At 36.4% G+C, this 27,324-nt stretch overlaps 1 protein-coding gene across 1 annotated transcript in view; it reads right to left on the bottom strand.

The window, feature by feature from the left end:
- Positions 1-20,346, bottom strand: part of LOC145684375 (U2 snRNP-associated SURP motif-containing protein) — a 108,766-nt gene extending 88,420 nt beyond the window's left edge. Inside the window, exons 1-4 of the mRNA XM_081756621.1 lie at positions 20,236-20,346; positions 14,465-14,581; positions 11,821-11,914; positions 9,329-9,527 (exon numbers count right to left, since the gene is read on the bottom strand). Of these exons, the coding sequence (XP_081612747.1) occupies positions 9,329-9,527; positions 11,821-11,914; positions 14,465-14,581; positions 20,236-20,259 (434 nt within the window). The 5' untranslated portion in view covers positions 20,260-20,346. The remainder of the gene's footprint in view (positions 1-9,328; positions 9,528-11,820; positions 11,915-14,464; positions 14,582-20,235) is intronic.
- Positions 20,347-27,324: the final 6,978 nt, after the last annotated feature.

Here is a 27,324-nt window from a genome sequence, read left to right as displayed (position 1 = left end):
GTTAATCCTATTTAAAACTGTTCTTTAATTCCACCTGGTCAGTGGCGTATTTACGATTTTGTTTCGGGAGGGTCTTTGCTAACTTTCGGGGGGGGGGGGGGGCTTTGCCTGGAAATGTGAAAATTCTGCAAGATATTTCATTTACTTTACTATACTAAGTAAGATTTCGTGGGTGGCTTAAGCCCGGAAGCCACCCCCTAAATACTCCACTGCACCTGGTATAATGGCATTATGGTATGTTCTTAGAATTATAACAAGACAACAGCACATTGCCCAAAGTTTGGACACTGACTACTAGTAAACTGATATAAAAGAACCTAAAAAGGGTAAAGGCAAGTTTATTAAAAAGTGCTTGAGTTTCGGAGAGAGACAGCTCTCAGGCCCTCACGCTGGATACGTCCCTGATTCAGTGCAGTGCAGTTATTTGTTATAAAACATTATTATTAGATGCGTAATATGTAAAATTATATCATAAGTTTTACTTTTAATAGGTCTTTTCTTAACACATCCATATTATCCAGCGTTCTGCCTGCCTGTTTATGTCGGATAAGCGAAACTCTACTGTATTTCCAAAGCTAGCATATACATGAACTAGAATTGTATCGTCCTAAAACAGACAATAGTCTGAAATGCTTATATTAAAAGGCTGGAATAAAAAAAAAGCATAAGTACTGTTTTGGTAGCGTGAGAACAAATTAAAAACAATTCAGTATATTTCCTAGGTGTCAGATTATCATCGTATTATGTCGATGTGTATTCTTTTTTAAACATAGTTTGAAAAGTTATACCATTCGCAATATTCCTAAGGAAATGGAAAGGAAAACCCCTTGTGCCTCTTATGGCAAAGCGGCTTAAGTGCATGGTCCGAAACCGATTCCCACGTTAAGGTATAGATAAAGTTCCCGTACTTCAAAAATGCAAATCCGGGACGCTACTAAATTACGAGAATCTTTGAAATGCTTAAAACTGAAAGAAGTGTTGAATACTAATTTACTTTCCTTCATTAAATAGAGTTGTTCAAGTATTACGTTATCACATTTTTATTCATTTCACTAGATCTTCCAAGGACGCCAATTTCTCTGTAAATTTGGGGAGGGGTGGCATTCAAATGCAGAAGATATATATATGAGGATTTTAAGACAAATTACACTCAAATTATGCCAAATATTGTATATTCATAAATACAAAGGAGGCCTACATGAGCTTTGAGCGGGCCCGGCCCCCCAGGATCGGCGCCCTTGCCTTCTTCCTAGTTAAGCAAACGTAAGCAGATGATTTACTCCCTCTCCTTGGTAAGCAAAATTGTTTTTTTTTTTTTTTCCCTCAAGATCTGTTGTGTTTCGTGAAATAACAGCAGGAATTAAACCTTATTACTTAACCCTTATTACTTAAACCTTATTAAGGCCTGATTACTTAACCATCTAAATGAATGTTTTCACTTAGAGCCATCCCGTCGATTCGCATTGCCTAGGACTAAAATAAATTAAGGGTCAATAATGAAGATGAGACTTCCATATCAAACATGAAGAGACATGTGGATCGGAGATCTTTCTTTGTTCCAACTTTGATTTTTTCAAATCCATGATGGGAAATTATATTATGAGTACAATTTTCGAAATTAATAGTATACAATCGTAAAAAATCTTACAAAACGATGGTTTATTGCAAAATACTTTGACTCAAAGAATAAATTACAAGTAATAAACTTGTTACTTTTCCTGAAGAGTCTAAGTCTTGAATGAGACGGAAGCTGTCGAGCGTAGTGCTTGGAACGATTGCCTCACTTGTTCTACCTTCCCGTGGCGCAGCCTTGATTCGACTTGATCCTAAACGTATTATTCAGAAGTCGAAGTCGGAAGATGTTTCCCATTTTTCCAAAACACTCTTGGTCGATTACAATCTGCCTCACTCGTGAGGGGACAATCCCATGCCGTAAGCGTCGGTGGACTACCGATAGGCAACTAGTGACATGTCCCCAAAAATTGGCGGTCCCGCAGCCAAAAATTGGTCCCACTTCCGTTTTGAAAATTATTCCACCACCGGCAGAGAAGCGACGGAACGCCAACGAACCACAAAATTATTCCCCTAAAATACGTTAAATCGCCTATATGCGTAATTTCTTTGCATCAAGATGAGTCTAAAAACATTTTTTAAAAAATAAAACGAAAGTGCCCTGAGCTGGGCGTGAACCATCAACCTTAGGGTTACTAATTGTGTGTTCTTCCGAATTCGTCACGGAGGCGATTATGAAGACACAGCTTGTAGAGTGATAAATCGTTGAAGTCTTTTTAATATTTCTAATCAGAGTGCTCCTTTAACCGTGTATATTTGAAGACAACTGTTCGGAATCAAATCAAATGCACTCGTCATGTAATTTTATAACAAAATGGCAATCGTCTATTTACTTTTTTCATAGTTCTCCCATATTCACTTGCTAGTGATCGGCGACAGTTGCCAACTAAATTCATACAATTATACGCACCCACCTCAAGATTTTACACTTCATGATGTAAAGGCAGGAGTTACTCTTGACCCCCGGAGCTCAAGTATTGTCCTTATAATAACAATTCGTCAGGGAAAAATAATATATAATAATAACCGCATGCACATGACTGGCGATAGTTCATGTTGGTCCCTTTTAGATTCTCCGTGACAAATCAAATGAGCGCGAACCAAAATGAAGTCCTCGTTCTTACGTGGTGGTAACTTCAATACCCCCGATTCTAGATATCTGCTTCGACTCGACGAATCCCTGCCCCTAGTGGCACGCTAGCGGCAATCCTTCGACGCGTCGCTATATCGACGATCGCCATTTACCGGCAAGTGGGCCACTAGGAGTTGGCGACGTTTACGGCATGGGGAAGCTAATAAACAAACAAACAACAAAAAAATAAATCTAAAGCCTTATAAAAAAGTTTTCCGAAAATTTAGATCTAGCAAAATCATTTGTTGGTATTCCAGAACTGTGAATTCACCTTTATTTATAATTTACTTCTATCGTAGTTTTGATATGAGAATGATATGTCTGAAACTGTAACACAGGTCATTAATTTTTTTTTTTTTCTTTACTCAGATTTAGCAGTTTTACTTAACAGTCAGTCAATTTGGATCTGTGATATCAGAGTCTTAGAGATTTCCTTAATTTTTTCATTTTTAAAAAAGTTTGCAACTAACACCATTAACGTATCTTTTTCGATATTTCCATATGTAATGGCTTGGTCACTCCCAGTATATTTCAAACAATAAAATATTTACGGTGTCTTACTCCATTAATCCGAACTACATTTTATATCAAACAACTCTGTGCATTCTTCCTTAAATTTGCAAACTTTCTACTAGGTTAAAACTCAGTATTTTCTATTTTCTTCCTTTCTTACTAAAACGAAAGTGTTCTTTAGACAACCTGGAATGATGACTCTATACTACATTATGTTGCATAGGGCATTTTATGTAGCATATCATTTGACAGTTGGACACTTTCTTTTTATATTGAAAGCAACAGGGATTAAGTCCCTCTACACTTACATGAGAAGTAAACACATTCTTTTTAATTCGTGGAATTGTGCCAATGCACTAGGTCCAGAGAGTTTTTACTTTAAGATAATAATAATAATAATAATAATAATAATAATAATAATAATAATAATAATAATAATAATAATAATAATAATAATAATAATAGTTATTATTATTATTTTATTGAATTAGGTTTTCCTGAATATTAACCAATATTTCACAAAAAGCTGGTATTTTTAAACAAATGTGTTCGATATCAAGTTTTCATAAAAGTAGTCACTCTCTCCTATAAATAATTTCAGAGGGGTCGCGGTGGCTCAGTGATAAAGCGTTCACCTTTGGTGCATGGGATCCTTGGTTCGACCCCAGCTCGCACGAAGTGAATTTTGTGGTGGAGAAACACCATGTGCATGGGTTTTCTCGGGGTTCTCCCGTTTTCTCCCACGTTTTTCATTCCACCATTGCATTCATTTCTCATCATCACCGTGTCCTTTGGCCTAGCCGGTATAACCGTGGGTCGTAAAACTTAAAGATTTGATTTCAAATAATTCCAACCCAAACAGTTGCAGGAAGTATGTCATTTCGAATAAAACAAACTACTCTATAAAATTCTGAGTATTATTATTTTTTATATATACAATTCTAGCGGACCTTATTTCTAAATCGACGGTAAGAAGACTAAATTCACTCTCTTATTATAAATTCATTTCAATTGAAGCAGTTAAAATAGTTGGGAAAAATTAGAAAGCCATACCCTATATTCCAGTGTGACACAACCGGATAACGTGGCACACTGGCGTGCCCAGCAAAATGAACAGTGTGACGCAAACTTTTACCTATTGTTTACAAGAATATTTGTCGAGTTTATTTTATTTATCATTATGAACGATTCTTCCACGGATCAGCTCTCTGTATACAGTTAAACAAACAAGTATCACATTGAGGGAATGAGTGTAATTATTTACTTTAATAGTAATAGAAATGTATATTTTCTTGTATTTTCTACCGGGAATAACTGCATCCGGTCTAGAAAGCTGGGACTAACAACAAAGGAACCCAATGTGCTAAACACACACCACCTACGCACTTCAATACACCAATGAAGGTGCAGACTATTCATGAGTTAAAGTCTCTCACCCAATGTATTCTCCTAACATGTCTCCCAGCGATTACAACATTTTTTGGTATCTCAATCACTTCCTAGTAGGATAGCTTTACCTAGAGACCACTGATTAACCTGGTATTGGATGTTTCACTTTCTTACCTTTGGAGTTGACAGTCATTGGTTGGACAATTATTTCTTTGTATTATTTATTAGGTTGGTTAGGCTTGTTTCAACACTTTTCTCTTTGCACCTACTTATTACCTATACCTTAACGTTGGATAAAAATACACTAGCTCTCACCGGGAATCAAATCCAGAACCAATGCACTTGAACCATTTGGCCACAGCAAGGCACATTTAAAAAGAAGTTTCGATTTTGTTAGGAAAATTGTGATTAGGTGTAACATTTAAAAATATATTTAAGAATGGGTACGGATGAAACGCACTGAATTTTCTCGCTCGAATTTCTTAAACTGACTCGTGTTAGGCTGCAGCTATTACTGAAACATTTATTTGGGAAATGCGAATAAAATAATGTGTTTTTGGAAAACTTTGTTCGAAGCAACTTATGTCCCAAAGTAAAGTACCCATTGGTCATATTTCTGTTAGAAATAACTTATGCCATATATTAGAATTATTAAGGAAATAATTGTATGTGAACTATGAGCAAAAGCGTCTGAGTACTTTCTGAGAAATCGTCAAAAAAGTCATCCCCAAGAATAAAATATCCCTTGTGTATCTTTTCAGGACAAACGAGTTATGCTATTTATGAAATACGAACAAAATTGCCAGAGTCATTCTCGACAAAATCGTAGGGTAAAGATTGCCCCGAAAAGTAATATACCACTTCTAGCTTTTTAGGATGATGGAATTATACCATATCGTTAGGTTATTTATGTGACATTCATTTATGAAATATGAACAAAATTGCGTCAGGCGTTAATGGGAAAATCGTCGGAGAAGAGTAAACTACCTCTTCTGAATGTTTACAGGACGAACGAGTTGTGTCATATTGTTAGGTTATTAATGATACAATTATTTATGAAATGTGATTGAGAAAATTGCTCGAAAAAACGCATCCCATATAGTAAATTACACCTTATGTATTTTTTTCAGAGCAATGATTCAAACTATATTTGAAAAAAAAAATCTTTACAGCTATTTTTGAAACAATTTAATTGTTTTAAAATTTCATCCTTCAGTAAACTACCCTTATTTTTAGGTGTCGGAGAATATAGAATTCGAAACGATAAAATGTTATAAAAACTTCATGTCTAGACTTAGGTCCAGATACGTCGAACAGTATGGCCTCTATTTGAATGCATGTAAAAGCATGACGAACCAACAAACGAACAGATGGACAGACATCAAAATCACTTTTTCGATATGTGGGGGCGTGAAACTTGAATTCATTGAAATCTCGAATTCGATTTTTATCACTATTACTACAATTTCTTCTTTCGTCGCTTGAACGTGAAAAAGAATAGGAATACAACGACACGTAAGGTGATAATTTGTAATTCCCAAAATTTAATGAGTTACGTTTAATGTGTTGCCATGCTAGAAAAAAAGCTTATGCCTGTTTGTTATATCATTTTAATATCAGTTTTTCACGCTACTATATAATGTAGAAATATGGTATGATTATCGTTCATATTCATTCTATATTTGGAAATATTCGTGTTCCGCATACATAGATCTGTATAATTTAGTTACGTTTAACTAAAGCATTCTTGCACTTGTGTATATGAAAAAAAAGAGAGAGAGAGAAAGTCAATAGGCTACTCTAAAAAGCAAAAAAAAAAAGCACACACACACACACATAAACGATCATTTAACATCAGGTCGATGTAACAAGGGGTAAGACTGCACAGACTGTCAAGGTCGCGTATGTTCTTCCTGACACACAAACCCGAAGTGAGTTGTCTGCTGTTCAAGAACGGAAAGTAACATACAAGACTATAAACTGAAAACAATAACTGTTTCCAATAGTACACGTATTCTAATACTGAATAAATACGTCGATTAAAGGATAGCTACTACCAATAAATTATTTCCTTATTATATTGTTTCGGTTCTTATTAACATCAAAATTATACACTTCCTATAATGTTTTGTAAAAAAAAAAAAAAAAAAAAAAAAAAAAAAAAGGATGTGATGGGATTCGATGTGGTGTCAAAATAATAAAATAACTACGACTCCGCCACTCTATCCACCTAACCACGGAGGCTACGTTGTGTCAGCTCTTTTTTTAAAAGAAATAATCTTCATAACCATGGTCCGTATCGCTTCGAACCTTAAGATAAGAGTTTTTCTGTTTAATTCTATATTTTCGTACGACATCTTAGTTACAGAAGCTAATTTATATTTGGCAGGCAATCTACACACTAGGTTTTAACCAATAAATGCAACATTTTAGTCCATTATCCAGTTCCTTGATCCAACTCCTCGACTTCCCTACTGAATTCCCTCCGCAATTGTGATCTGCTACTGAAAAAATCCCTAGAAATCATCGTTGCCAGTATACACAAAACCGAGCATAATTTTGTTTTTTGCTTATATTTTTATTATTTTATTATATTTTTTGGAAATATTTCATTAGATGGATTGCTTTCTATTATCTCCACATACTAATAACTGAATTTTACCCATAAACGTAAGGAAAATGGAATAAATGCGAAAAATCTTGAGTTACAGTATACGCGCAATTTTTTTTGCGCATGGGAGTACGTCCTATTTATAAAAGCAAAACATGTCATTCAGTGTGTAAACAGTCAAACTGATAGGTGTCGCCACCAGCGTTGCCTGTCTGATGCCATTAGATGTCTCTACTGTGAAGACAATCTGCAGATTCAAAACTATTGCTACGATATAGTGGGCCGAAGGTTTGGGCGCAACTAATTATAAAATACAAACAAATACGTAGATAAGAATTAGTTACATCACTAGAATCGCTTACATTACGATCTATAATACATTTATTTTCTGAAGTTGGCCATCTGCCTAAGATGATCACTTTTCAATGAAACCGATGGCAACCAACATAGACACTTTCAATATACATAATTACTAAGTACTACAGAAGCTGATTTATTTATACTGTATCAAATTCGAATGTGTCACTTACCTTAAAAAAAAAAAAAGGCGTGTTTCAACCATCAGTTGTGTTCAATCAGCATCTACTGACTATTGCCCGGCATCGGAGTTTCCACTGCAAAGACGATGCGACCTTGACGATCGGACAGGCGCCGCTTAAGGAGCCCCAAAGCACCATAGTCCATTGGGCTGGCATCTGAACTCTGGACAGGCACGTCAGAATAGGAAATTGCAGAAACTCCAAGCTTCCTGTTCCATATGGCGACAGAATCCCAGTGATGTTTTCGTTGTACGGCTGGATGCCTTGTTTTAGTGTCGTTTAACCTGGTTTACTTCTTGTAGGTACAATGCTGGGAATTCATGCTGATACATGAATTCCCAGGACACGAGTCTGGTAGTATACAGCATTAATTTTGACGTTTCACTTCACCTATCGGAGATGCAGTTTTCTCCTGTACGGGAAACCAGTCACAATCATGAACCTTTTCAGGAAACTCTGCGCAATGACGGAAGACCTTCTTCCGCAAACGACGTCAACAAATCCGTACGTAATGGCACAAACTTTACCAAATCTTGTGAGATATATTAACTCTGCATGAAGGGTAACAACAAACTTCCACCGATCTATCACCCGCGAGATAACGTTCACAGCCTCCTGCAATTCCTTTTTCGCTCAGCCACACGACATGATTTCAAGGGCGTGCACACTGCACTTACGAACGACCGTAAGGCCTAAATCTGAGTGAACAGTGCGGATGATTGTTATCTGCGATGCACTGTGTGTGGGGACTTTGGAAGATGCCATGCCCCGAATCACACGCAATAGCGCCGAGGTTCTCTTCACGGGAAGCCGATTTCTAGCTGGTCGCGTCGCTGTGATGGGCCCAGGACTCTGTACCGCATATTTCCGTATAATACGATTCGTAGTGGCACGACCTACACGAAAATTACGCACTTGACACATTTCTACGATGTGCAATGCAGTGAATTTAGCTGAATCCCTAACAGAATCTGTTCAGCTTCGCCAGTATCAGACCATGCTCAACCATATTGCTCTACTGCCTGACTACGATACTATTACTTGCTTCGTGGCAATTTTTAAGGCGATGAGTTATGCATGCGCGGTACAGTTCCACATTGACTTCGGCTCAATATAAATGAATGAACCTCTGCAGTAACACACACACAGAAAAATCCATTCTATTCTGAAGCTTCAAGAACTTACAAAAATACAAACTAATTGTATAATATCAATAATAAGTTGTTTTCCATTGTTTTTCTCGCTTTGTAAAAAACAGGAAGGAAGCCCACCGATGGGCATCCCATATCTCGTTATTTTTTATCCCCATTATTACGCCTTCTATAAACACTAACGGTAAATTGATTCCAAATTTTCATCGTCGTAGGGCTCTAACCATAGTATTTTACCACTACTAAAACTGTAGACTGTATATTTAAAAAATAATAGTAAAATAAAATAACCCTGTATTGCACTAACGAAAAATGCCCAAACGATGCATTTGAAATATTGGAAATAAATTATATATATTAAAAAGAATGTAATTTAGGTGACTAGCTAATTAAAATTAAGATTACTAATTCTCCTACTTACATCCGCAGTTCCTCTTTGAAAAGCTCCAAATTACTTTTCTTTTTCTGCTTCTCCTTCTTTTTACCCGGTTTTTCGGGTTTATCTTTATTAAGAACTTTGGCATGTTCCAGTGCTCGTTCTGGAGTACTAAATTTATCAGCTAACTCTGCCAGCCGAGAGGTTGGTTTGTACAATTTACCCTTCTCCTTTGTATCTTCATCTGAAAAGAAAGAACACGAGCAAACGTCAATAAACATGGTCGCTGCTATTATTTAGTTCCTAACCTGTACTTTTCTTCCGTGTTTTAAACTAACAAATAACAGAATTAAATAAAGCAAGCAGATAACAGGAGGACTCTCCAGAAAGCTCCAGACGTTTTGGCCTATCGCAGCAGTGGGTGGGGCTACAGTTGCCATCTTGGTATCAGAACGTTGCCACACTCATTGGAAACTTGTACCATGCTTTAATTTGCATGGGGATTATATGGAAAAACAGCTTAAGAGTGTGCCTTTCATATGTATATAATATAATTTGGTTCGTTCGTTCTGTTGCTTTTTATTTCAAAACATCTGTTACTTTGTGGCCAGCCCTCCTAAATGCAAGTGACTCACTAATATGGCCTGAAACCAATCACTGAATCTATTTAGTGACATTAACTTTTCTAAATTCATTTTTTTCCCATTTACTTCAATGTAACAATGGAAAAAGTAATTTTCACCTATTATTGTGGAAATCTGCTACAATCAAACTTGTTGCTATTGAAATGCTTCGGAGTGAAATTTGTGTGATGTGTAGAAAATAGAAGTAACCTTGATGAAAATGAACGTAAGTAACTCACTAAATATAAAAGCTTTCCATTACCTTCTATCTTTTATCGACTGGATCCAGTTTCTACTTTGTAGTCCTATTTCTCCGAGATCCATCTTAATATTGCGCCCCCGCCCCCCATCTGAATTAAGGCCTTCCTATTTGTCTTTTTCCCGATTGGAATTCCAGTTCAAATTCTGAAAGCATTTCTACTTTCTTCCATTCTGGCTATATGCTCTGCCCAACTGAGCTTTCTAGACTCAATAATCCTAATAATGTTAGGTAAACCGTATAAATTGTGCAGTTTCTCGTTATGAAATTTCCGCCATTCTCCATTCCCATCCTTTGAGTCTAAATATTCGCCTTAAGATCAGTGATCGTAGGTTTCTTTAAGAAAATTTCCCTCGATTGACTCAAAATTTTCCCTTTTTTTTTATCAAAAATTTCCCTAGTTTGTTGAGTGTCCAATAGCTCTGACAGAAGTTATGTGATACGATTACCGGTAATTTAACTATATTAACGGGACTACCAAACACATTTGTTTTATGCTTTTTAGTTTATTCTTCATCGCTTTAAAAAAAAAAAAAAAAAAAAAAAAAACACCTAAAGTATACACACAAATACACCCAGCCAACAAAATGAAATCTTTCGGTTTAACGCCCCACGTTTATGCCTTTAGGGTAAGGGAGACGATAATTAAAGCAAGTGAATGACGATGGGAGAAATGAGAAAGTGGGAGGAAACGGGAGTACCTCGAGAAAGTCCACGGACACTATGTTGTTTACCACAAGCTTACTTGGCTGGCGACCCCACGCATCAAAGGTCAGAGTTCTACCACTGAGCCACAGTGTCCCTCATCCAACCAACAATGGATGTAAATTATGCTACTTTCACTACTGCTATTGTATTGGTTTGTACTGAAGAACAAAGAAAAATTTAAGCATTTCCATTGGTCAATCAGTCAACTAGAGAATTTCCCTGGATTTATCAAGTTTTATCGAAAAATTCCCTTTTTCCTAAATTTACCAATGAAATTTCCCTAGATTAGGGAAATTTCCCTCAAACTACGAACACTGCTTAGGATTTTATTTTCAAATACTTTCAGTCTGCATTCATCCTTTAAAGTACATGTTTTACAACTGTACAGTACCACACGCATAATAATCTTTTTTATGTATTTTAAGCTTCAAATTTTTCGACAGGATTTGCAAAGATAAAAGATTCTGAACAGAATAATAACATGAATTCCTTGTTTTCAGTCAACATTTAATTTCGTCGTGAAAATGGTTTTGGTCTCTTAATGTTGATCTTAGATATTTGAAAATGTCCACTTTATCGAAAGTATTACTTGATATTTTAACGTATCCATAATTTGCAGAATTACGGTCATGGCGATTATCCATGTATTTAGTTTTCTCTGTATTTCTTTCTATTGTCCTCATACTATCCCCTATCAGATTTACATCATCAGAACAAGTCATAACCTGCTGAGTGTCATTCACCTCTAGGCTCTTGCTCTTATCTTTGATTTTCGTTATAGCGCATTCTATAACAAAATTGAATAATAAAATGAACGTAAGTACCAAATTAAATATGCTTACATAGTGTAGTATATTTAAATTTCGTATTTTTGAACATACTTAAAACTTTTTTAAATCACCAGACCGATAAATAATTTTAGATACAATAAAGTCCAAAAAACTTACGTCTCCTCCCAGCGTCATAGGTCCCAGCTTTCACCCATACTTTCCCCGACTTATTGGGCGCATCTTGAAATGTGGCTACAAATTCTTCGAATGCCTGAAAAAAGGAATATATTTTTTTTATGAACACCAAAGTTACTAAAATAAAACTCGAACAGAATAATGTCGGAATGAATTACGCTTATAATTCAATTAGCATCTTCAGATTCTTTCAGAAACACGTGATTTGCTGCCGCATTCAGCAACAAGGGAACACACCTCGTAACGAATAGGATGCATTTCAAATAACAAAATGTTGAGTACTCACCGATCCATCCAAATGACAATCCTAAACGCACACATTTCAGCGATGATTCTTCGCTCTTTTCCTTGCTTATGTTTTAATCTTTTCAGTACCATAAGAATTGTAGGCATAGATTTTTTAAATAGCTATTGAGGCTAAAGCTGACATCTAGATTCTAAAACTCGTCAATCACACATTGATCATTTGAACAGTGGGACAAAGATGTACCCAAGGTCATTCAAAAATTGTTTCAAACAAACAAACATAACCAGTTTACCTATGATAAGCTTCTTTCTTGAACTTTTCTATTACTCTGTATAGTGTTAGCAATAATAATGTTTGTGCATGCCAATAATAATGTTTCCTATATACTTCATAAATCGATAACTGGTGATAAAAAATATACAAGAACAACCTAAACGAGCTGGAACACACGAAAATTGAAGTGTTTTATATGATCCAGTGCAAATTTGAAGACAGTTCAAAGAAATTAGACAAATATAGTATTTGGTCGTGAAGTGATTAACCCTCATATGGCCCTTTAAATCTACACACACGCCCGTCTTTGGAATCTATTTGACTCCAATTATTTAATTTCGTATAAAAGCATGCAAACACGAAAGATAGACTAAATAATAGTTAATCTAGTGTCTTGAGGTGGCTTAATGATAACAATAATACTAATAATAATAATAATGAATATGAAAATTATAATATTAAACACTGGGGTCAATGTGACCCTAAGGTCTGATGTATTGGCTTTTTCATTTAACAACGTTACTTACAGTAACTACCTTTTAATATTTTGATTATATTAAGAATTAGACGAGGTAGAAAAATATGAAAATAATGAGTAACCGAAAATAAAGTGCAAAAGTAAAATAAAGTAATAGAAAATATACAATGTTAGACATTGGAATCAATATGACCCCAAGGTCGGATGTGTTACCTTTCTATTTAACAACGTTATGTAAAATAATTAACTTTTAATTTTTGGGTTATGTGAAGAACTAGACTAAGTCGAGGAATACGAAAATAATCAGTAACCGAAAACGAAGTACAAAGGAATTATTTAAGAAATATGTGTCCCTTGGGGTCATACTAACCCCAAGGCCACAGGAGGGTTAAGACAGCATAACAAGGGGAAATTTAAGAACAATGCTTCATGAACGCGTGTTACTTCTATCGAAAAGTAGTATATTCACAAGTAACAGAAAAATATAACAGCACAGGTTACAAACACGAAATATTAAAGGGTATTACTGTAGTAACCGTAATCATCATTTTTACAGGTAAAGGAGAGTTATTAATATTGTATTTTTCAAGCAAATTAAAAAAACAGGCACTGAAGAAAGTGAAACATCATCTGTGTTTAGCATTGCTTCGGCGTGTACTGAACTTTTATTATTGTATTATACATGTTACATATTCTTTTGTCCGTAACTTCCAAACAAATACATGAATTTGAGTGGTTATCTATTCAGTGAATTAATAATAATAATAATAAAAAAAAAAAAAAAGAACACCAAACCAAAAGCACAAAAATTAATTCTCGAGTAGGCTAACATTTGTAAGCTTAACAAGTTACTGCTGAAAACCACTCAAACTTGATGGCTATTGCCTTGAAGTTGCCTAGTGTTACATTAAAAAAAGAAAAGAAAGAAAAGGAAAAAAAAGTGGTCAAAACACAATGAATTACTCGTCTGATTTTTCTCTGCATTCAGCGAATTTGGGAAATAACTTCCTTCTTTACAAGTGGTAGGAGCAACATGGCAGGGTCGCCAGAGGTACTAGTTTCTTGAGATTTCTTTTATGGTCAGGTTTTCGAGAAAATCAAAAGGATACGAACAGACTCAAATTTGCGTGAGGGTAGTGTGTACATATTTCAAGTCATTTTGCGAGAAATACGTAAAACTATTTGATATGGAATCAAATATAAAAATATCTAGTTGGCTGCCTGACCTAAAGACGTCCTGGCAACCCTGTAAAAGAAAACAGAAAACCATTCCTGCTTTCCTTTCCATCACCCATCTTCACCCAGTGCCAAAACATGAACACAACAGCAGCGCCACTACAAAACAAATGCACAGACTCGTGCGACGGGTAATACGTATCACGCTCCAAGTCTGATACATTGCTTCCTTCGGAATACGAAAAATGTATGATTACAAATTAGTTAAATTTTATTTGCATCGCACTTTTATAATGATAAGATCTATTTTCCCCTTAAGTCTCGCTTTATAATAATCTAGTCCTCTAAAAGTATTAAAAAAAAACATATAGATAATGTTTCCAATGGTATCCACTCTTCGTTCACTGATGCTTGTTACTAAAAAGTATCTGATAGGAACAACTTTTACTCACCTGCGCTGCGGCTTCTTCCTCTTCTCGCTTTCTTTGTTCTTCTAATTCTCTTTTAGATAACTGCCTTTTGCCCATTGTGCCAATGGAAAAAGCCTTTAGCTTGTTCTCTGCTATTTGCTGCAAAATAACAACAAACACAACTAAGTACACCTTTTGAAATTTTACATTTCGTAATTGATATCGTAAACATATTTCATACACTACTTAACAACTTTCACTTCTGTCTGGTAATCCAGAGAATCCAAATTCGGACTTTCCAATCTAGACAGTACAGTTATTAAGATTAACTATGGCTCACCTTGTTATAGGTCTAGATATTTAATTACCAGAAAGTTTTCAATGGTTCCTTTCATCATCTTCAGCTGCATTTAGAACAACTTCTTCTAGGTTAAAAGGGAGTTACCATGGCCACGTATTTTTTTTTTTTGGGGGGGGGGGGGGTTAAATGTAGATTTCGATGAGCTGTGTCCAATGACACCAGTTTTGATTTCTGAAACTCACAGTTTGAATTTAAAATAAGAAGTGGGACCATTTGGGTAATGCAGAAGTGACCGACTGGGACGAAACGGGTGTCATTTGATTCGTTTCCACCCATACATGAATAATTGGTATGCCATTTTCCCGAAAATTTGACCCCGTTCGATCCCACCTTGCGCCAAGTGAGCCTTGTGGTGGACAAACACCGTGTGCATAGATTTTCTCGGGGATTTCCCACGTTCTTCATTCCATCATTTCTCATCACCACAGTCTCCTTTAGCCTAGCCGGCATAACCGTGAGACGTAAAACTTAAGATTTTCTATTTTGATCCCGAAAATTAACGAAAATCCAGGATTTTGGCCAATTCGGAACTGTGACCAACTCGCGAAATGGATATCACTCGATTTGTATCTACATGTATATGAATAATTGATATGCAATTTCCCGAAAATTCTATTTCAGGGCTCACAGCGGTCTGGTCTCTTGTAAATAGTTGAAGTGACTAAAAGCACAAGAAAACGTGACCAAATTCTCATTATGCCCCTCTTTCTTTTGTCAATTTCTCCATCACCTCTCTCTGTTGTTCTTTGAGCTTCCTCCTTTCTTAGATTTTCTAAGTATGCTTTGTAATTACGGTAAGCAGACTTAGCAGATGTAAGAAGCTTCCGGGTAAGTGGAACCAGTTCTGGCCTATTTCCGAATTTCTTCATCACACATTATATTTAACTTAGCATTGAGAGCATTCATCACCTACTCTTAAGAAGAAGATATAAGAACACATACAAGTACAGTACTGTATTTTCTGGAAAAAACTTTTATTTATTCTTTTTTAACCTTATTCCTGATAACCGACAATTTCACAAACTCGCCCACCCTTCGGTCTACACTAGGCCGAATTTTCGGGACTCTATTCTAAAGGTTATTTGCAAATACACTGGGTTTTATATATAGTAACGAGTTTTGATGTAATGAGATGCAATGAGTAACTAGTGCTTCACAGCATTACATAAGGTACGCTCGCACACATACATTTAAACATTCTTGTCCGCAATGCATGATTTATGTTTGCGATAAAATATCCACTCTACTTTTAGGTGTAAGGAACAAAAACTCATTTTCTTTAATGTGGCTTATAGGGAATGTCCTAACGTGCATATTCACTTTCCTGTTACATTTTGCTAACCTTTCCAGATAGTATAGCAGATTTATATGTATAGCCAAGATATTTTAATTATTTAAGGATACCAAACGACGTATGTTTGTAATAATGTGTAAACGTATTCCATTATTCACCGTGTCTATGTTAACTGTACTTTTTCGGTGTTGCCTGATACCTTCCTCAACAAATCGGATAACTAACTGGATATCTGTATCTTCACTTGTAAGAATTTCTTCCTGCACTATTTTGTTACGATGATAAGTAGACCTGGATTTATATCGAGAACAGAACCCAACCAACCCCTGCAGGGCTTCTAACCCGTCCCTACTACTACTACTGTTACTTATAATATGGATCTATATAGTAAAACTGCACGTTCAAATGTATATTTTGAGAGTTAGAGCACATACAACGAGTATTCACATACTTCTACACATATTTGAAGCTGCGAATCATTTTAATATTTCTGAGTCCTAAGTCGACAGTTTTATGTAGTCTTAATCAGCATGCAACTTGGAAGAGTGGGTAAGCCAATCACAGAGGACTCCCTGACGTCGAGGGCCATACGAGAAAATTTATAACATTTTCACAAGAAGTTAACAGCCATGATATTCAATGGAGAAATTCATTCATCATAAATTAACATCATACGAACGGTAACCAAAATATTTACTTGCTAAAGAATAGCAGGAAAAAGAATATTTATTTCCCATATTACTACTCTTGGCAAGTCTTTACTTTGACTCCAACTGTGACTTTAATCGGTTCTTATAGGTTCAGTTACTTCCTGGAACTGTTTGTGCGTGAGTCACTTGTTAGAACTGTTCGTGCCTTTGGTGTGACGTCTTAGTTCATATTTTTCCCACTAGGTGTCTGTGTAGTCCTATGGTAGTTGGTTAGTAGTCACATGTTCTGTGTGCATGTATGTGTGTGCTGCTGTTTGTGGCATTCGAGAAGCGCGTAACTGAATTGGTTGAATTGAGTTAGAGAAAACCTATCATAGTTGTGGTCTAAACTGAAGATATTTTCGACGTATTCTAAAAGTGGACGTTTATTGGTTTCTTGTTTGTAATAATAGCAAGTGTGCTCGGTTTAATAAAACGACGTGTGTGCGGAAAGGAACATTTTTCAGTAATGTTGAGTATTGTGCATGTGTTCTTGGTATCTTATTTTTTCGTGTGTGGAATCAGCAGTTATGAGTTCATTATTCATGAGATTTCTCCTATGGCGAAATGTTGAGTGTCTTCTTTTTTTAATTCATATTATTTTTATTCTTGATTTGTTTTGCATTTGAGTATTAGGCAAAGTATTTGGTTTGCTGCTGCTTGTCCTATTGTCTTGTTGAGATGTAATTTTTTTTTCTTTGTCATGCACTGATTTATGATTAGAGACGAGTGTTTTTTTTTTTTTTTAATTTTTCCCTTCTTATCTTAGCTTTATAGTAGTGGTGTGATTATTTATTATTATTTTGGATGTTTTAATGGTACTTGAGCGGGGGGGTTGGGGGGCGGTAGCCCCCCATTTAGATCTCAAAATTCATAATCACCGCTTCACCTGAATTGATGTTTAGTAACATTGTGGCCCTTGTACTTATAGTATAATTCTTAACTTGGTATAGTAACATTGTGGCCCTTGTACTTATAGTATAATTCTTAACATCGTATAGTAACATTGTGGCCCTTGTACTTATAGTATAATTCTTAACATCGTACATTACTTTCACTGTGTTAGTAATTGTAATCGATTCATGTGATCCGGTTCCGGGAGCAGTTTAGGAATGATTCCTAAACTGCTCCGGGAACCGGATCACATGAATCGGTTGAAGTCACAGTTGGAGTCAAAGTAAAAATTTGCCCTACTCTTTATATTCTGAATTAATCTCTCAGCCCTCCGTAGTACATTCAATGTTCCAACACGGCGAATGTTTTCAAGGTAAACATCAGTTCTCCACGAGGGAAAAAAAAAAAAAAAAAAGTTAAGAAGTTACTTATACATTTTCAATAATGGGTCCGGCGTGCAAGATGAAAGGGTTTAGTGGGCCAGGACTGGCTAATGTATATAAATATCATTCACCAAATCATTTTTTCTTACCCTCCTGTAATGGGATGAACTACCGGTTTCTCTCTTCTAACTTCAAAGGGCTATGGTTAGCAGAAGGGGTCCAGAATCAGGTTAAAAAAAAAAAAAAAAAAAATGTACAGAAGAAATGAGTTGAAGTAAGGCAAACATAATTGATTTATGTCTCTTTAGAAATGTAACAAAAGTATCTACTTACCGGAAGACGACAAAGAAGTACGAACACAACGATTGAAGTAATTAGTCATTCATAGGTATGGCGAGCCCGTGTACGGGACGTGACATTTCCATTTTCAACTTTGTACGTACTTATGTCGCTAATGAAGATGAAATATTGAGGTTAGTACCGTATACAGACACGGATTATTGAAGCTGAGGACTGAGAGTGGAAAATGCAATAAAGATTTGACAAAAATGATGTAACTAACCTAAAGTAACATAACCTAAACTAACCTAATATGAACAGAAATCAACGAAATTGTAACATCTTTTGGGTTCACTCTAGCAGAAAATATGAAATGAAATTTTTGAGTTTTACGTCCCACGGTTTTCACTCTAGCAGACGGCTCTAGGCATACTAAATAGAAAATATATAGGTAAAATACGATGTGAAACATCCCTTTGTGAAGGAATGAGTGGGAATATACGAAATTTTGTCAATGCACAGCATAGTGAAATGAAGGAGTATGTTTAGACCAAGGGGTCCAAAAGTACGTAAAAACACAAAATTTACAGAAGAAGTGAATGATGCAAGGACTTACACGTAACATAACGTAACCAAATTAACTTAATCTAACATAAACTAACCTAAGCTAACCTGAACTAACCTAATATTACTAGAAATAAGCGAAATTCTACCATTTTTTGGAAAATTATGCGAGACCACTACACTAATATAACGCAAACTAAACTAACCTAACCTAACCTAAACTATTCTAACATAACCTAAACTAACCTAACCTACCCTAAACTAACCGAATGTGAACAGGAATTACCAAAATTGTACCATTTTTAGAGAAAAAAGCTGGACCCCTTCTGCTAAACACAGGCCGAAATGAATTTTGAGTGATGCTGAAGGCAATGTATGTGTAAGTGTGCTCTTCCACTATACTTGTTAATGTGTATACCCCCTTTGCTGACGCGCCCTCTCGCTTCCGCTCGGGCTTCCCTGCTGTTCTCCTGCCCTGACTCGATTAGATAGTATTCATTTAGAATTCGGCTTGGTCAGATAGCCGGCTATTTTAGTGGCTACCTAGCATAAACTTGTTCGTGTTTTCTGCATTGTAGTTTTTATGACATACGTTAACACTGTACTTATACTGAGTCCTCCTGAAGTCAATCTGCAAGTAGTAATAAAGCTCTTCATTTAGTGCATGCATGGCTAAAAGAAATACAAAGCTCTAATCTAACCTGAACTGTAAGACATTTGAAAATTTGGTAGAATCGTCTGCTCGAGCAATGCCCAAGTTTCAATCACAAAAACCTTTTTGCCGACAGCACATACACCTACACCTGCTATTTTTTAGCATAGATACAGATTCGGCTTACCGAATCCTGTCCTAGAAAAGCCACCGGTTTCCGTACCCTATTCGAATGCTTAGTACTTTGGATCAGTAAATTTGGAATTTCATAACCCGAACACCAGAAAATAACATTAGTGTCAACATATCTTGATTTTGTGTAAAACTATACTTCGCCAAATGCAATATCCGGCAACTAAAAGTAGTTCAATATGAAAACAAAAACAATATTTCAGTAACAGACAAGATACTTAAATATTACAGCAGTATGAGAAGAACAGCGTTATTGAAATCATTTGAAAGAAATTACGCACCTGCACTAGTAAACTTGCATATTCTTCTACTATGGTGCAGTGTCGGTACTATTGGATGAATACAAATCAGGTATAACATTACACCTGAATCCAACTTTGAATTATAAGAGCTTACGTAAATTCATGCAGTAATGTCACCTACTGATTTTCCCTAACTTTCATAAACACAACGTATTTGTACATTCTATACTTTCAAATATATTTAAAGTATTTTTTTTACTTACTCTCATTAATGCCTTATCCCCCATTGTCAATGGCTTCCCTATTTTCTTACTTCCGTGACGTCACATTCGAGTACGACCGACATTCAATAGAAATAAACAACTGAATCTCGAAAAGTGTTTTAAAACAAGTACGAAGGAATCACTAGGTTATTTAATTCTTTGATGTATCAGGGAACTTTCAAGTTTTTCCATGCGCCACATGCCGTAACAATTTGTGTCTACATAACGACAAATTTGCGTTTTAATTGGATAGTAAGCATAACAGTCATTTTTGGTATTATCCTATTTTAAAATGGCACGATCACATTTATGAAATGTTAACTTCTATAAGCATACGTACCATCTTACTGCCTTATAAAGTGTTTCGTGGTTTCCGGTTCCATTTCCGAGTTTTAATCACAAAGGGAGAGTTTTCTGGTTGAAATGCTTACGTACCTCAAGAAACCAATGGTTAAAGATGAGTGGAAATGTTCTATAATGACAGATCTTGTGTCGTGAAAACACCTTGATGTAAATTCATGCAACAGACAGAAGCGTCTAGACATTAAAAGCATACTTATCACTCTGTTCTGGCCAAGCATTAACTCGAGATGCCTGAAATGAAGTAAATGTCAAAGTATAGTACAGCCACCACAGATTCAAATGATGTGGTACAGAGTTTCTATTCCAGACGAAGTTTATTCTAATTAATTAATTACAGGATTCTTTCCTGATTCTTTCATAAGGTTTTAATTGATACCAACACTATAAGCTACTTAATTACTTATATTGTCTCAAATTTGAGCTCAGAATCCTGTTTTGATCTTTTATGAGTTCTCATTTTTCACCACTGAAACCGAAAATAGGCTTACTGAGTCCTAAATTCTTAGTAGAGACCTTATCGATTTTAAATACACACTTTCTCCATTAGGCTTGATACAGAATTAATTGTGAGCTATAGGCCTAGTAAGGACACAATCACAGAAGATTGCAAAGGAGTTAACCCCAAACAACAGAACATTTACGCATTTTGCCCTGATCAGTCCCCCAAGAAACCAATTTGTTTGGAGTACATTTCTGTGCTAATTTTCTCCTTATGACAAGAATCCAGAAAGGAGAAAATTTATGTGGTCGTGAATAGAGTTTTCACTTCCATCAGATGATCTGTACTTTGTCACGGAATATTTCACCCTTTTTCACGTGTAAGCATGAAACAAAACATCGTACCATGCGTTATTGTACTCGTATTCCGAACACCAGAAAACGTGGAGCGATGGTTTCTAACATTCCGATTTCCCACCGAAGCATTCCGTGATTCACTGTTGTCACGTCTTATCTCTTGCCTGCTCTGAACCCACCTTGAAAGCAGAGCATATCTGAGAACTCTATTGTGTATATGTCTGGAAACTGTATCTTGTATGGTATCTTTTGCACACCCACTGCACATTGATGAAATATGCGGATTGCGTATGTGTAACTTCCTTTATGGTAATACGAACTGCCAACCCTGTTTCCCGAATTCGAAACAGCACGTGTTGAAATTTATCTTTTCCACGATTCTGGAAAGCCCTAACTATGAAACTATGCCGTTTTCCCCATAGTTTCATTCATTTCGGTGTGAAGAATCATCTTTTAGAGTTTGTTGATATAGTTCATTAACACCCTGTATAAATACGGTGGATCATTTATCTTGATACGCCCATGTCACTTTTAAAGTAAGAGACAAAAACCACTGAATTTGTACGGTGCAAACATCGACAGGAAGTCGTTGTTTTATATATTCTGTGACACCGCAAGGTTAACAATGTTGCAAAACTAACATAAACTTATATCTTTTCCAAACGGCACTATGTCAGGTTAGTACATGTTCTAAATTTACGTATTAAACGATTGATTGATTGATTTTGAGTTTTACGTCCCGTTCAGCAGCGAGGCTATATGAGACGTGGACCTACTGATTAACGTGGAATCCGAACCACATGAGCTCCCGCCGGGAATCGAACCCGGGTCTACCACGCCAAAGGCGCGTACGCTAACCGCTTAGCCACGGAGGAGCTCTACGTGTTAAACGAAAACTTACAATATCACATTTGCTATTCAGTGTTGTAAACTAAGGACACTACAGTATTATAAACACCGAACTTTGGTAGTGAAGAATATGGGATGAAAATAAATGGGAGAAACACAAAGCCATGGTGATTGAAACGAATCGGTCGGTGTCAAATATAGAATTAGGAAGGGAGAAAATAGAACAATTGTCTAATTTTGGATACCTGGGTAGTATTATTAGTGATGATATGAAGTGTGAACGTGAAATAAAAATAAGGGTAAGAATGGCGAAAGAAGCCTTCAAGAGGAAGAAAATACTATTTTGTTGGACCTTGAATAAAGAGTTGAGACAAAAGACTTATAAAATGCTTCGTGTGGAGTATTGTATTGTATGGACAAGAAACATGAACATTACGCAAACATGATTTTAAAAAAAAAAAAGGCTCTAAGCTCTCGAAATGTGCATGTGGAGAAGAATGAAGAGAGCGTGTTAGAAATGGTGGGGAAGAAAAGAACAACATTAGATAGTATTGAAAAGAGGAAGAGAAATTAGGGATATTGGCAAGGGCGCCCATCAGGGGGGGCAAAGTGGGGCGCTCGTCCCCCTAGAGGAAATTGTACTTCAGAATATCGAAAATCTAATAGAATTTTACATTAGTTACAGCAAAATTTGAAACTATTTTTGAAACGTCGCTTATACTTGCCCTCCCTTGGAAACCACAACATAGGCACCCTTGGATATTGGCTAAGAAGGAACTCTATCATGACGGACGTGCTAGTGTGTATGGTGGTAGGAAAGAGAGGGAGGGGGTAAAGGAAACCATGGGCGTCTCTGGCATGTTAAGATTGGGGGGAGGGACAGGGACCACTAGAATGCTAGTAGACTCCAAATATAAAGTTAAGTCAAAATTACGAATAAATTGGAATCTACTTTATTAACGGGATCCCCTCTTTCTACCTTTACCACTTAATTCACCATAATTTTCTTCCATCATTGGTAGACTACTTGCAAAATAATAATAATAAGTTTATATATAATCTGGTTCATAGGTAATTTGTTCACCTTGACATAGAAATTATAGTTTTAATACTTTCGATTAATTTAATATTTCTGCATTTGATTTAGTTCCCTTCTACTATATCTTCTACACGTCATTCGGAATATAATTTCTTCTCCAACAATGTCTTAACATCGTTTAAATTTCCTTTCTATAACTCTTCATTTAGTGACTGACATGATATACTTCTAATCATAATCATCACAAACTTCTTGAAAATCTTTCGCTGTTTCTTCCGTTATTGCTTCTACTTAAAGTTCACATTTCACATCTTCGTTAATATTACCTGGGATTGAAAATAGTAATAGTAATAGTAATGGGATAGAAAATGGACTTTTTCACTTCTTTGCTCAGACGTCTATCGTAGCCTCAATAATCTGACCAACACTCTTTTAATCTTTTTCATACTTATTTTCGTTTCATATTATTTTCAGAACTTTTCCTTATGTTCTGTGACATCATGTTAATTTTCGATTCTGAAGTAACAACCACTTCAGCTCAAAGTAATTGCATTAGTCCTTCTATCTCCTACAATCAACGTGTACCCTAATCAAACTCTTCTTCGCTACTGTTCTAGATGGCAAATGATGTTACTGGGAGGCAAATTTGTTGTCAAATATCTCATCCTATTTTACCACCATATATCATTTCTTGTACTCCAACTTTAAATGTTTGGTTCATATATAAGTTTTTCCGAACCTTTCATCTTTTATCACAAGTTTCTTTACCATCTTCATGCAAATTACCGAGGTAAAACAGTTAAAACCATTCTGAATCAACAGACACTATATCCACTTCTTCCTCTCCTTTGTCTAAACTGATTTCACCTATTTTACTCGATGGAAGCTAATTTCATCTTCATATTATGTCTCTTCTCAAATCAAACTCTTTACCTTCCTTTCCATTGTCCACAGAATCTCTTTTATATTCCAATCTCAATTTTTGCTGCGTGCGACACATTTTACTTCACTCTGTATGCATTTCCCATTCAAGCGAAATACGTATTTCAGCCACCGTAAACGTCACGCTGATCATGATGTTTGTAGAGGGCATGTACTCGGACAAAACGAACGTAGTTAAGTGTGATCACATTATGTGCATTCCTAAGACGACGTCAGCGAACGCCTATTATTCAACTAAATGTATTCGATCATATCTATACACTTAGACTGAAAGCTCAGGTAAACGTCCCGTTGAACTACCACTAGTATGAGTCATAATGCTCAGTGATTCATTCATATACATGATCGGAGACAGAGCATTCTCACAGACGAGCATATCATTTGGTTCTCCCCAACTGAGAAGACTATCAGAAATGCAATAAGAGTTACCGTGGCTGATAAGACCTCTTCGCAAAGTTGCTCCAGACAGGCGGTCATCCCCAAAAATGTCTTCGGTGAGAGACTGCAGTGGGAAGGGAATGGAAGATTGTGGTATTCAGTGACGAGTGTAGTTTCTGCTTTAAATACAGTGACAGTCCTGTGCTCGTATGTAAGCTTACAGGTGAGCAGAAAATCCAGCGTGTTTGCATTTGTCATACAGGACCTACACTACATTTTTTGTAATTAATAAGAGGGGCGATAAAATAGATACATATCCGCTTTCCTTCAGGGAAGTGTACTAACATGCAGCACGTTCGTAATATTGTCAATACTATGCTTTGGGATTACCTGGACACTTATTTTCATCAGCACAACGCGCGGCCCATTCCACCATGTGAATCAATCATCTCTACGCGAAACATCCCTTCTTCGCTGGGCTGCTAGGTCCGCAGACTATCCTTATCGAGCAATGTGGGACATGATGGGATGGCATTTGACCGCCGGTTGGATTCAGCAATAGTCATCTCCCAGACAAGCATACAGCATCTGAACGACCAGCTGTGCATCTGAATTGTTACTTGCGTGGCTACTCGAAGTAGTTATACCCGTGCTTGTGGGTTTTCTAGGGGTTCTCCCATTTCCTCCCACTTCTTCATTCCACCATTTCATTCATTTCTCATCATCACTGTCACCTTTAGCCTAACCGGCATAACTGTGGCACGTAAAACTAAAGGTTTCATTTCATTTCATTTCGAAGTAGTTATACGTCCTATTAATGCTAGTGCTGTAAGTTTTGAACATACTGTATAACATGTTCAGGGTGCCCTATGGGTGCCAGGTCGGAAACAGTACTATTAAGTATGGGTTGGAGCTATCGTTTCTTATATCTCCGACTTATACTTAATATTGTTTCTGACTGTACAATAAGTTTCTTCTTGTGTACAACTCTGGGCCAAACCAGTGAATTTCTACACGGTGTTCTTAAACGCACTTGCAGCAGTGTAGTATTATAGTTTTCATATATTTCGATTTTTATCTAACAAAATCTTAACTCTCTGAAAGAAGTCTTACGATGACACTCTTGATTTGATTGCGAATTTCGATTTTTTGTTTTCCCTTGTTCTGTATTCTTAATAAACACAAAAGATGTATTATTTACCATTTTGTTCTTCATTTTGCTGTGCTACGTATGTTTTTGAACTTGTCCAATGAACCATACTCGTTTTCCGTTTTAATGTCTAAAATGTACGGTTTATTCTTATTGTCATCTGCTTCCATTCTCTCCATCTTCCTCAAGGTGCAATTTGCTCATTAAACACTTATTTCTATCTTTAGTTTCTATATTGCCATAGTAGTTCCCCCTTGCTATCCTCCTACAGTATTCGCATGAAATTCATATATAATATTAAATTTCTCTATCTTTTTTAAATCTTCTTGTCACCTTCTCTTTTATTGCATATTTCTCTGTCTTTGTAGGTGTCCCTTCTTAATTCACAGATCAATCTTCTATACATCCTTTTCTTCCCTTCTCCAGTCTCCCTTCGTCATGGAATCCAGTTTTTGCTGGTTAAGCAATGAGAAAAGTGTGTGCCTGCAGCCGAGACTACTTTGTCTAACCAAAAAGTGTAACCTTTTTCTTTTTTTTAAAAAAAAATCTTTCTTTGAAAGTGGTACAAATCAGGCTTACACAGAGAAAAATCCGTTCTCCGGACAGCGGTATATTGTACAAATATACGGTATCCTCTTGCTTACTATAGAAATCAGTACGGAGCATACGTTATCGGTATGCTACATAGGCACTGCCCTTAGGTGTTACATCATGCCGTTGCAGGGGGTATGACATCTAACAGTTTACCGAAACTTCAACTTTTGTGTAAATTTAGCCTAATTTTAGGGGCAATTTCAGGACTTTTAATATGAAATGCCCTCATATTGAAAATGAAATGAACTGAAATCTTTAACTTTTACGTCCCACGGTTATGCCGGTTAGGCTAATGGAGACGGTGAAGATGAGAAATGAATGAAATGGTAGAATGAAGAAAGTGGGAGGAAACGGGAGAACCCCGAGAAAACCCACGAGCACGGTGTTTGTTCACCACAAAGTCCACTCGGCGCTAGCTGGGATCGAACCAGGGACCCCAAGCACCGGAGGTGAACGCTCTACCACTGAGCCACCGCGCCCCTGCCCTCATATTGAGTTTGGACCCCTCCCGAAATAAATTCCTGCGTACGCTACTGTGGACGCGTACCACTATCTCATCGCCAGAGACGCACATGAAGGAAACAGCAATTAATGGATGATATCAAAACAGAAAAATCTTACGTGAAGACGAAAAGATTAGTGGATGATCATGGAGAATGGAAACTTCTCAGCTGAGGGAGGTGATCTGCCAATAATGAAACACAAACAATTTGCTGAGCAAAACAATATATTCACTTAAAAAGAAAAAAAGCTACATACGTGTGACTGTTTCACCAACTAACGCTTTGGCTTCATCAGACACTGTCTAATACTGGGCCACGGTAACTCCCTTTTAAGCCATAATTCCTTGCTCACTAAAATACAAAAAAGGCTTATCTACAGAAACACACAGCTAGCCATAAAAAGAACCACACCATTGTGTTGAGTAATAGAGATAAGAGCCCATCACTAAAAATTAATATGAGAATCCAAATATAAA

This window comes from Thermobia domestica, chromosome 4 (genome assembly GCF_964235325.1).
Source record: "Thermobia domestica chromosome 4, izTheDome1.hap1.1, whole genome shotgun sequence".
In the NCBI taxonomy this organism is placed as follows: Eukaryota; Metazoa; Arthropoda; class Insecta; order Zygentoma; family Lepismatidae; genus Thermobia; species Thermobia domestica.
This window is presented reverse-complemented; position numbering and strand designations above follow the sequence as displayed.